Source organism: Parasteatoda tepidariorum, chromosome 9, assembly GCF_982258835.1.
Source record: "Parasteatoda tepidariorum strain Cologne lab strain chromosome 9, Ptep-v5.0, whole genome shotgun sequence".
Lineage (NCBI taxonomy): Eukaryota > Metazoa > Arthropoda > Arachnida > Araneae > Theridiidae > Parasteatoda > Parasteatoda tepidariorum.
Window position 1 is genome coordinate 97,398,218 of NC_141763.1, and position 12,213 is coordinate 97,410,430.

Consider the following 12,213-nt stretch of genomic DNA (forward strand, 5'->3'; position numbering starts at 1 on the left):
TCTCTTGTTAGTGTTAATCAACGTAAGAAAATATAACAGCTGGAACAATAGATTTCTTTCTCGTATCTCAAACCACTGTTAAATGTTAGAATTTATAACAAACTAAAATGTAAATATTGAAAATATAATTAACAGACTGCAAATAAAGTTTTTTTTTATAAAAATATGCATGAAACATGCAGTTTTAGCTATAGTTTAAACAAAAGTAGTTTTTACAGTTATTGGAAAAGAAAATCATGTTTAAAATTATTTTTCTCCTGCGTTTGTATAAAAATATAATAATTTGAAAACACTTAAGGCTGTTGTACAGTAATATTGAAATGAGAGAACAGGTTTACATTATTTATTATTATTATTTTTATTAAAGGGCCAGTCATATGCCTTACCTTTTTGGTTTACAAGTACATAAACATGCTAAACATAATTCTGTAAATTTTCAAAATCGATAAACTCCAAAATGTTGTAGAAGGCAGCTTTATCGAATAACTTTATTGAATAGAAAGATAAGCATAAATTTAGATAAATTAGCCAATATATTTTTACTAGCGTTTGTATACATGCTTTTAGGGGAATGTGATGCTGTCAATATTTCAGATTTAGTGAGGAAATAGTTTCACAGTAATTTTAACTTAAATAAAGGAGGAAAAATAACACAACAGAAATGTGGCTTACTTAAAAAGGTTCGTATCTCCACGCATTGAACACAGCATGGAAATACTCCATGCTCCATGCATTGCATTGCATGATTCAATTTTTCACTTTATAAACAGTTTTAAAATTGAAAGGCTGTAACTTACTATGTCAACAGTTTTTCTTAAGCTTTCAACGTGTTAAAATGTTCAATAAACGTGTGTAAAAGAGTCGATATAAAATTTTGTAAGTAGCAAAATTTCCGTTGCTGTTGTTTACGTGAAAATAACATCGAAAATAATTCTTGAAAAATATCTATCATTCCACAATCTCTTTTTATAATTTTCATTTATTGATTATTTATTTGATAATTTTTTTAATAATTTGTATTTTCACGAAATTCTAAAATTTCTCACCAAAAAAATTTAAATATCATGATACTGCTTTTCACCCGAATTGTGGAAAGGCATTTCATTTAAACAGAAATTAAATCTATTGGATATTAACGCAAAAATGTACTGTGGAAATTCTCTTAGAATTGTTGCATCGAGATAAAAAAAAAAGGAAAACAATATAAAAAAATATTCCAAAAAATTATAACGACTTCATACTTAATCCCCTTCTTTTTTCAGATATTTCTCGAGTTGGCTTAAATGACGCAAGCTGTCGCCAAAAGCCACGCCAACACTAAGAGCCACAACAATACAACCATATAACAGGAGCTGCGACAAGCTGAAATAAACGAAATTCGGGGGAGGATGCCAGGGGGAAGGCAATGAGGGAGGAGATGTACGGGGGGAAAAAAAGCGGTTACGTTATCGAGGAGGGAGTATCTGAAAAGTTTTCAAAAGTTTCCCCGCAATTATTACCGTAGCCAGCTTCGTCGAGAGAAGACGTTCGATCAAGGAGCTCCGTGAATTTCTCCTAAACCTTGTACTCTTGCAGCTCTTGTTATTTTCTCCTCCGATCTTTATTCGGGGGAAAAAAAACAGCGTTGAGGTGAAAACGCGTTTTATCGCCGCCGTGTATTATTTTTCAACAAGGCTCTTCCACCGAATTGTTCTATTTAGCCATTTTTCTATTCGGTTTTATTTGGAAAGTCATCTATTTATTGTTGTTGGAGGTGGAGCTATGTGCACTGCGCAAGTGCTCTTACTAAATCGCGACGCGATGCGACGTAATTTTGGTAGTGATGTAAACAGACGAGTGTGTCGAAAGTTGTTTGAAACTAGCGATCCAAATCCGGTAGGTCCGGCAGTGTTCTTGAAAAAGATGCAAGAAGAAATTAGAAAAAGAGACACGGAGCGCTGGAACTTTGATTTCCTGACGGAAACACCGCTGGCAGGAAGGTATCAATGGGAACCCGTGTTTGCCAACAAATCATCCAGCAGTAAAAAGCAATCAACAGCACCGGAATCGAACCGGGAGGAAAGAGTCCAACAAGCTCCTGTGGAACCGATTGTTGAAGAGATTCATAAAGCAGGACCTACTACTCAAAAGAAGAAAAAAACTGGCGCAGGCGCCTCTTCTCAACATAAAATCACAGGTTAGCCATTTGCATTATTTAACTATTTATTTAAATGTATTATAGTTAGTTACACAAAAGTTAAGCATGATTAGCAACTATTAAAACGCATAGTTCAAAGGCTATATTTTTTAAATCTATATCGTATCGAAATATTTGATTAGTTATTGTTTACTGTGTCGAATTATTATTATTAGTTTAATATTCAGTTATGGAGCTCAGGGGATTGAGCGTTAGTCTCCCAATGAAGTGACTCAGGTTCTAATCCTTACGTTGGCTGGTTGATACGAATTTCGCTCCCGGTTCACACAGATCACAGTGCCGACGCAAAATATCCTCAGTGGTAGACGGATCACCTCTTGCTGTCAAGCTAAACGTGGGAAGTTTTCTTCCGCATGTAACGCAAATGTGGGCTAGTCCAATCATTAAGTTCTCCTCGAAAGCTAGTTTATCCCAATGCTTGATCCAGGAGTTCCCATGTCTTCTGCGTTGGGTTCAAAATCACAAGACTGCGTAGTTAATTATGGATAATCGTAAACTCAGAGTTACGTCGGCTGTTCTACGCCTGCTATAAATATAAAATAAAATATATAGTTATGAATTAAATAAATTGTTACTTAAAAGAAATCAGTAAACTTAATTTTAAGAATACGGTCACTTCCTTTTACTAAATCAAATTATAAATTTTAATAATTAGTTGCGAATTAAATATTTATCTCAAATAGTCAAGCTAATAGTAATTTTAAGGTATGCATTTTTGTTTGCTAATTCGAACTATTTAAAAATATTTTTAAGTAAATTTAAACTTTATTAACGATTCCACTATTAAAAAAGATAGTTATTGATACTGAAGCTCAATCAGAGGTAAATCATTTAATATTTACCACTTAAATATTTGTGATACATTGGACAAGTTTGAATGTACAAATTTAAAGGTACGTAATTGTAATTTTATCATTATATCATTGCTTTTAAAACCAAATGTTTAAAAATATTAATAAAAACATTTAAATACAAAAACAACAAAAAGAGTCAGTAATTACGTAGTGAAATATCACGTCCGCGATTTGGCTTGTTTTCGAGCACAAAGAATTTATTTAAGCCAAATCAATAGGGAGGGATTAAACAAAAATACTATAGATAATATCATTCATCCTTTATGTGCCATAGTTTATCATTCATCATCGCATTATAGATTATTTTTATATTCATTTCAATGCACCAATTAAAAATTATTATGTTATGGTAAATTAAACATCACTACAATGATAATAAACTAGATAGTTAAAATAATTAATAAATAAGTTAATAAAACTCATTATTTTTCTTCGTTTTTCTCTCTTTTTCTTATCCTTTTTGTCTTTAATGCTCTATATATTTGTAGATATATGTAGTACAATAAACTAATTTAAGATTGCATACTTAAAGTAGTAGATTGATTAATGCAATCTTAAATTAATATTTATAAATCAGTCTATCTGTAAAACAATCTTTCTAATGTAAGAATTAATGTCTAATCTATGCTACGTCTTATCTTAGATTCGAAAACAAAATACGTATAGAAATATGTATCTTTTGCTTTAATTCACTTAGCAATAAAAAAAAGGCAGTGAGTGAAAAGTATTTATCTAATATTTAACGTCCGCACAAATTAAGACGAGGGAGTGCTATTCTAATTTTCCTGCATCCTATCCTTGGCGAGTAGGCAGTCTTCCGTAAAGCATAATTATCAGCGCACGTGCTTACAACTGTCACGTAACATGTTAAGTGTTGATTAATTCTATAAAAATGCAATCCTTGAACAGGGAAAAAATTGCAACGAACATTTTGGTCGAAAAAATCCTTTATTATTTAAATTTAAAAAATAGATAAAGCCTTCCAATCCTTTGCTTCATTCTTTTTATATTTTGAAAAGGTATATTTTCTGCTGGGGAATGTTTAAGTAGTCTTATAACTTAAAAATATGAACCCCATTTTATAAGTCCAGTTTAAAATCGAATGAAATTAATTTTAAGAGAATAATATATATTTTATCCAATTGTCTATGTAATTAAAAGTTTTTTTTTACTTTGATTTTGTGAGTTGTTAAAGTTTTTTACATTTGCTGTAATGTATCGAATTTAATTCAATGAAAAAGTTTCAATGACCCGCTATATGCATATGGTAGGGAGTACTTAAAAGAGAACTAATATTAATTTTTAAAGGTACGTAAAAGAATTTTAAAAATGGTAAAACTTTCTAATCGTCTACGCTTTTTTTTCCCTCTCCTTTTTTTTTTTTTTTTTTTTTTTTTTTTTTTTTGAAAAATATATTAATTCTGTCTGCAGTAATGTAACAGTATTGTAATTAAAAATCTTATTAAAAAAAACTTTTTTAAGTATTCTCGGACTTAAAAAACTAAAGTATTACGACATGAAAATATTAAAGGACTTTCGGCTTTAGACACTTCATGGTATTATATTTTTCTAACTGAAACATTTTTTTAAAGAAGAAGATGAGATGAATCTAATTTGGGACGATTAAATTTGTATCTCAAGTCTACTGTTTCCGAAAAAGAAAATAAAACGTTTCTGATTTTGCTAGATGTAAGAGAAAAGTTTACTGTTATGCTCAGTATATTTTATAAATAATTTACAAAGAGGGGAAAATGTCAACGCCACAAACCCCCAACTTTCACAGAACATGACGACGTTGATGATGATAAGAAAAACACATAACACATAAAATCAGAATATTTTACCTTTCTAAAAACAACATTAGAAAATAAATCGGAGAGTTAGAATGATGACAAAAAAATTTTTTTTTAACATTATTGTTAACATGAAGATTTATAAGTTTTACAATTAAAAATATCAAACTTAATTTACTCTTATCTTAATTAAACTCTTATCGAATTATTGTTGGTGTAAAATTACTATCAATCCGTTTTAGTTTGATTATTTATTATACGTTTATTTTTAAATACACGCAGTATCATTGAAATAATTAAATATAAAGTGTTCAAGTTTTAAAAAAGTAGTCCTGAACAACTGTTATAGATAATTATTATCGAATTCGCAAGTCTTTTAAAAAATTACATTCACATGACCCAAACTTACTTTTGTTTTCGAAACAGGAAAATATAAAATGATAAATAATAAAATAAAAAATAAATTATGCTTGAACCATTTAAAAGAGACCAAGTTATTTTGAATTAATTGAAAATACCGTAACCACATCGAGTAAAATATTATAGTAGCAGCATTAATTTTAAAAAAGTTTTTTTTTTTTTTCTAGATTTCTGTATTACATGGAGAAATTTTTTTATTTCTGTAATATCTATGGATTATTATTATAATTTGTCTTTGTAATGCTCATGAAAAAAAAATTATTTTAAAAGAGATGCTAATTAAACGTGAAGCAATACGTAAAAATATTTCGATCAATCATTCAATATCTCGAAAAAATATTGAAATTTAAATAAATATTATAAACATTTAAGGACACTATTAATGTATTTTAAAGATTGAATCTCTCACGCGTAACTTTTGCTTGGCAGTAGCAAATAAATGCTTAATTAAGAGTTAATTCAACTTTTCATTTCTTTGAGATAAAACGAAATGGGGACCTTAGTGGGAGAAAATTAATATTGAAATGTTCATGTATTTTCCAGAAAACATTTTTATCTTAATAACGTTACATATTGCACGTCACATATTGATCCCATGAATCTAAAGACTGAATTTTACAGGACTTTAAAAAAAAAAAATATTTTGAAAATTGAATACAACCAAATAACTGAAATTCGTATTTTATACACTGCAATGAAAAAGCGTACACTGAATTATAATTTTTTTTAAACTCATATGAAAATAAGTTTTTTTTTTTTTTTACTGCTCTTTATTAGCTAATCCACGTAGCTATCATGCAAAAGGTCGCTAGGCACCAGCGAGATTCGAACTCGCGATCTCCTGTTTACTAGACAGGCGCTTTAACCAACTAAGCCATGGCGCCGCGTAGTATGATATGATAGTATTCGAAGCTATTTTGAATACTTGTATTAGGTAAATTAATATTGCACTTATTGTGCTTTATATAATTGAAATGTTAATACAATGTTAAGAAAAAATTCTCTTGAATAAATTTTTTTCATTTCCAAAAGTAAACGATTGTATTAGAGAAGCACTGGATTCTCTTTATCAATTTTAATATTTTGATCTATCTTTTGCATAAAAAACCACCGTTGTTGGTTTAGGTAAAAACAACCATTTCTAGGCACCAGCGAGATTCGAACTCGCGATCTCCTGTTTACTAGACAGGCGCTTTAACCAACTAAGCCATGGCGCCACATTAAAAATTATAAATATTCTCTGATTGCTTTTAATTTTGTATAATTATTTAGAATTCTTGTTATTTTAAGTACTTTATTAATTGTATAACAATTAACATATTTTATTATTTTGTAAAACGTGTTTTTAATATTTTTGCTTTGAAACTTTTAATAATGCAAGGTAAAAAATTAAAGAAAAGGTACATTTAATATTATATTCATATAATACTTACCGTTTGTTAAAATTTATTTTGTTTCTTTCTCTTCAATTTTTTCTACATTCTATTTAATCTTTCGTATGTTTTTTTCTTTAAAATTTTTTTATTAAAATTCGTTGTATAAACTGATAAACATCAATTTAAATTAATCATAAATCATGTATTTTAAATTTATTTTAAAAGAATTGTTTTATTGTGTTTTGCCAGTTATAGTAAAGATTTCAAGAACAATTATTGATTTACTCATTTATCATTGTTCCAAACTTTTGTTTTTACACGGCTGCAGTTGGAAGCGATGCCTTCTAGCCAAAACCATTAATAGAATTTTTTTTCTTCTCATTTCTGTCCCTAATATTATCTCTTTTGCAAATATCATCTTGAAATCTGGTGTTTTGTAACAGTGATAGCAGTTTTTTTGCTTTATTCTTTATTGGCTCAGGCGCTACTTATGCAAGAATATAGTTTCCCGCCAAAAACTTTACGCTTGACGTCATGCACGTGCGACTGGGTATTGACAAATAATTCGAATTCCTTGTCCCTTTTTTTATTTACTTTAATGACGTTTCTTTTGGGGTTGCGTATGTTTAACCATCATGAAAACGGATTGTTTTATAAATATTTTTTACTGAATTTCTACGTAGTTTTGCTTTCCCCCTCCCCTTCTTCCAATAAATATTTACGAGTTATGAATAAAATTCCTGTTTGTTGTCTATATTGTTGTGTTTAATTATTTTAGCAATCTTAAAATTTCCTACTATTTTTTTTTAAAATTTGATTTTATTCGATTTGGGAATCGAAATTAATCTAATTACTACTATGCATGAACATTGTGCGACCAAACACATTTTCCGATGCATGCATTCAGAAGCTTTTCTGCTTTTATCATTTATTATTTTTGTGAAGATACAAAGTATCAAAGGTACAGAGTATGTTAAAATATAGAGTTTTTTTTTTCTAAATCTTTACTTCCATTATCATAAAACAGTAAATAGTTCATAGAGTGAAAGTTTCTAATATTGGATTATAGCATGATTATACTACAGTAACACTATGTACTAGTTATTGTATGTTAATACTGAATTAAAAAATACATATTATAGTTATTTTGTGTAATATCCCATAAATTTATTAAAATTACATATTCTAAATCATTCGGTTTTTAAATTATGACGACGATAAAATCTTGACCGAGATACAGGCCTAAGAAAGCGAATATTTAACAAGCATATTAGGTTTGTAATTTTCCTAGTTGGCTTTAACGCACACCCGTGATACTATGGCCAACACAACTTAAGTTGCAATAAATTTTCAAGCCTATTATTTAGAATAGCAACAAATCAACGCCACAATTTGAATAGAGGCGAGGATATTCTTGTGCAATGCTAACTCATGCTTGAAGGCATTTTCTTTATGCTGAGTCATTTTTGCGAAACATTCCTTCTAATTATTCCAATGAATTCAACATATGCGTACATAAAGCTAATGTTATGTTGCAATCACTGTCATGAACTTTTTTTCGAATATTTTAATCATTTACAAAAGAAATGAATTTTCGTAAATCGGATAGCTGATATAGCGAATTTTGCTTGCAATACATAGATAATAATAATAATAATATATATATATATATACATATATATATATATATATATATATATATATATATATATATATATATATATATATATATATATATATATATATATATATATATATATATATATCCCTTTTTTTTCTTGTTCTGCAAAACACCCCGAATCTGGGGGTATGCTATCTATCTATAGTTTCCCCCTTACATAGTTTTTCGACCCCTTACCAGAGGCGCTTCATTCGTCTTCAACTCTAAAGCATCACTGATCTTTTATTTATTTATTTTTCTTTTCGGAAATGAACTAGCTATTATGTCTCCAATAATTGCTTTTATACCTGATTTATTTTATTTTCATTTTTTTTATTGCTGCAGTTTTTTTTTTTTTTTTTTTTTTGGTCTTTCTTACAACAAGAAAGTGAGCTAAATACTTAACATGATTTGCTCGAGCACCTGTTGGTGTTGAATTTTTCCGGATTTTAAATTTCGCCTGTTAGTGCGATATTTTTTTTCTTCCTTTTTAACATATATATTTTAAACAAAAATATTATATATATGTAAAATAATGCACTGATTGGTAGAAAGGAAGTTCAGGAGACATTTTCCAAAATAATTAGCTCTGGACAGTGTCGCAACGATATGAAACTCTCCACCAGACGCGTTTTCTACTTAAAAGCCGCCTAAATTATATAAAAAATAAATTTGATTCATAACACTTAGCACAACATATTTTAAAACTAAAAATAAAGCACAATTTCGGAAGGATACCTTCTGTTCATTATACTAATAAAGTTGATAGTAAAATTTTCTTATACTTTTTCATTAGATATATCTTTTGCACTTAAGGTGTTTTTTTTTAAATAAATAAAAAAAAATAAGCCAACAAAAATCTCCTAATTTTAAATAATAGAAATTTTTATTAATCCTCGTCATTATACAATCCAAAGGTATCTAATATTTGCTTAGTCGTAGCAAAGGTTGTTGTTAGATCGAACATGATGCCAATTTTATATGAATCGACATACGATCTTTTGACATCCTAGATGTGACAACTTCAATCAAGAATAATGGCTCGAATTTTCTATACATAAATCTTTTTGTTGCTATTGTGACCGAATATTCTTATCATTTGAATGTGAGTCATTTTATTTGCTAATAAACCTCCACAAAAAAGAAGGACTGATAATAAACCTAGCTTGTTTCAACTTGCTCTTATAACGTTGTTTGCTCTCCTTTCACGTAATTTTTTTTTCTTTCTTTCCCCTTCATCTTCTACATATGATCTAATCTAGTCGAATTACACCCGGTATATTTTGGCGGTCTCAGTTAGTATGGCATATTAATTTTCAAGGTGAATCATGAATACCTAATTACTTCCTTTGCGACTACGATTTCAATTTCTCTTAAAAAGGAAATTCTATTCTAATTTACAATATAAGCTTGTAAAAAAAATAGGAGTGTTGAAATTTTTTATCTAGGGCTTAATACTAAAAATGGCGCTAGTTTTGTATCTTGATTTAGTTGTTTACTCAAGGTTTTTAATGTTTCGATTAATGCATTAACTTGAAAATTATATGCAATAGTTATGCATCGATTTCTATTTAATGCTTAACTTAGGATTGATAAGTGTAGTTCAGTTATTGTGCATAAGTTTTAATTTTTTCCTCTGCATTGGCATTCATTCCTTAATTTGTTTAAGAAATGTCCTTTATCCTGCATTACATTTAAAAATTTTGAGTGCATTGTATTACACAACTGTTATACACATTCCCTAGAAAAAAAAGGAAGAAAAAAAAACTGAATTTTTTTCCTTTAAAATTTATATTATTGTTATTTTCGCACACTAAAAATGAGTTATTTATGTATAGAATGCTGTATTGTAATGGTTATGTTTTTCTTTTCATTTGATAACATAGCATACTATTTCTAAACTCATATTTCATGTAGCAGTACAAAGAGTATTCCTTATGGATTTACCACAGAAAGCCCTTGATTTATCCATAAAAAATCGCTTTATTGCTCCTTGCGCCGAGGAAGACCCGCTATTTAACTTTTCTGGAACTTCGATACCCTTAACTTGGGCCTCTTGCTTAGCAGTATATATTAGCGTCTTTTTCATCCATCCAGGGGACGTTGTTAAAGAAATAATAATAATAAAATAAATAAAAAAAGCTCCATCGACCCTCCGTTCGCGTGGACACGTGGTCCTATGACGTCAATGTTAGTGAAAATATTTGTTTTGCTCTTTTTTTATTCGCTATGATTTCTAGTTATCGGTGTTAATTTTTTCCCTTCCAATTTAAATGAGAGAAAAGAAAAACTTGGTCTTCAATTCCAAGTGTTTTTACGAGTTAAATGATAGGCGTTGTAAATTATTTAGATTAAAGCAAGGAAGATATTTCAGTCACGCTTTGACAGATTGCTATTGCGTTACTAACAGTTTATCTAGCTTTCAATAAGCATCTCTATCAGGGGCCTTATGGGTGATTTTGACGAAAGAAATTTCTCATTTCTCTAGCTACTGTGTACAAGTCCTACTTTCAAAACGTTAAATACAGTTCTGAATCTTTTAACTCATATTCAATAATACATTATACGCATTTAAAAAAAAAGTGACGGGCTGATTTGCGCGAGGGCAATGCAGGCGTCTTATCGTAAATTAAAATTTGAGCAATAGTTTATTAGAAACTTAGGCATTTGCTATTACATATATGTCTAAATTTAACTAGAGTAGCTATTCCAATAGTTTTTTTTTCTTCTTTCTTCTTTTAAATATGAATATTATTTACGGTGACATAAAGCAATGGAGTCTGAAGTTAGGTCAAATTTCTAAAAGTCTAAAGTAGCTTTCTAACAAGCTTATTAAAAAAAAATGTATGCTTAGACAGAGCTTGCGTTAAGGATTCCAAATTATTAACTAGTAAATTAGCCAAATATGAAAAGTATTCGCCAATTTTCGAAAATGCAAATCTTAACAATTTTTTAAGATTAATTTTTTTCTCATAGAAAACTATTTCACAGTAGTTTGTCTCAGGCTTACATAATTTGGACCCAATTCTCATTGGTTATGCGGCGCACTGAAAATTACTGTAATCGAATAAAAAATACTGTTTGATTAAAAAAATTAATTTTGTCGTAATTTTGAGGATCTAGTTAAATATATATTTTTCTTTCTCGTGGAAAAAAATCACCCTCTAATACTTTCGCCAAAACACAATTTTATTCGCCAAATTTACGATTTTATCGCATTTGGCGAGGTGGCGAATGCTTAGCACAAGCCCTGCATAGTGCAGTTTATTTGTAATTGTTATTCATACATTTAACATAGAAAGCATGCATATTTGTATTTAATTTAAAAAGCGAATTAGGTGATCTAGTTTCAGTTGCTTGCCAGGGATTTAATTAAAACTTTTAATATTCAGTAATAACAAAGTACGGTTTATTATACCGCGATTGTTTCCGAAAGAAATTTTGTACTTAACCCTAAAAGATTTGCAATGCATTTTTTTTTTAAGATGACGCATTTATATTGTATTGAATAATCCCGATCTGGTAAAGGTTTATTGCTTGAAAAAAAGAGTTCAAATGCTCTTGCAATTCATTCCTTTCTATTACGTATAAGTTTTAAATAAAATAGATATTATTTACTTTTTTCTTTCATCGCCCTGAGCATTCATATAATCATCAATCTATTCCCATTTCACGTTCGCCATCCCCTCACAAGGGGTGCTCCAGGGATGATGCAGAGCGGAACGACCCTCTGACCCTGAATTAAGCTGAGGAAACTTGTCCACCATTATTGTTTGGCATCTTTTGTTTAATTTTTTTTCCCTGCCTAGCAAATGATCATCTTCGCTAGGTGACACTGCTTTTGCATTCGCGAACAACAGGTGATCGCTGGATCGAACTGTGGCTGCGGAACTCGAAACGACGGGAGATTCCA

The 12,213-nt window shown here is 29.4% G+C and overlaps 1 protein-coding gene and 2 non-coding genes across 3 annotated transcripts in view; 1 reads left to right on the top strand and 2 right to left on the bottom strand.

The window, feature by feature from the left end:
* Positions 1-1,497: 1,497 nt before the first annotated feature.
* LOC107443706 (uncharacterized) overlaps positions 1,498-12,213 on the top strand; it is a 36,037-nt gene continuing 25,321 nt past the window's right edge. The window contains exon 1 of the mRNA XM_021145754.4: positions 1,498-2,176. Coding sequence (XP_021001413.2) covers positions 1,762-2,176 — 415 coding nt within the window. The 5' untranslated portion in view covers positions 1,498-1,761. The remainder of the gene's footprint in view (positions 2,177-12,213) is intronic.
* Positions 6,075-6,148, bottom strand: TRNAT-AGU (transfer RNA threonine (anticodon AGU)). The gene has a single exon. It is a non-coding gene; the product is annotated as a tRNA-Thr (tRNA).
* TRNAT-AGU (transfer RNA threonine (anticodon AGU)) lies at positions 6,408-6,481 on the bottom strand. The gene has a single exon. It is a non-coding gene; the product is annotated as a tRNA-Thr (tRNA).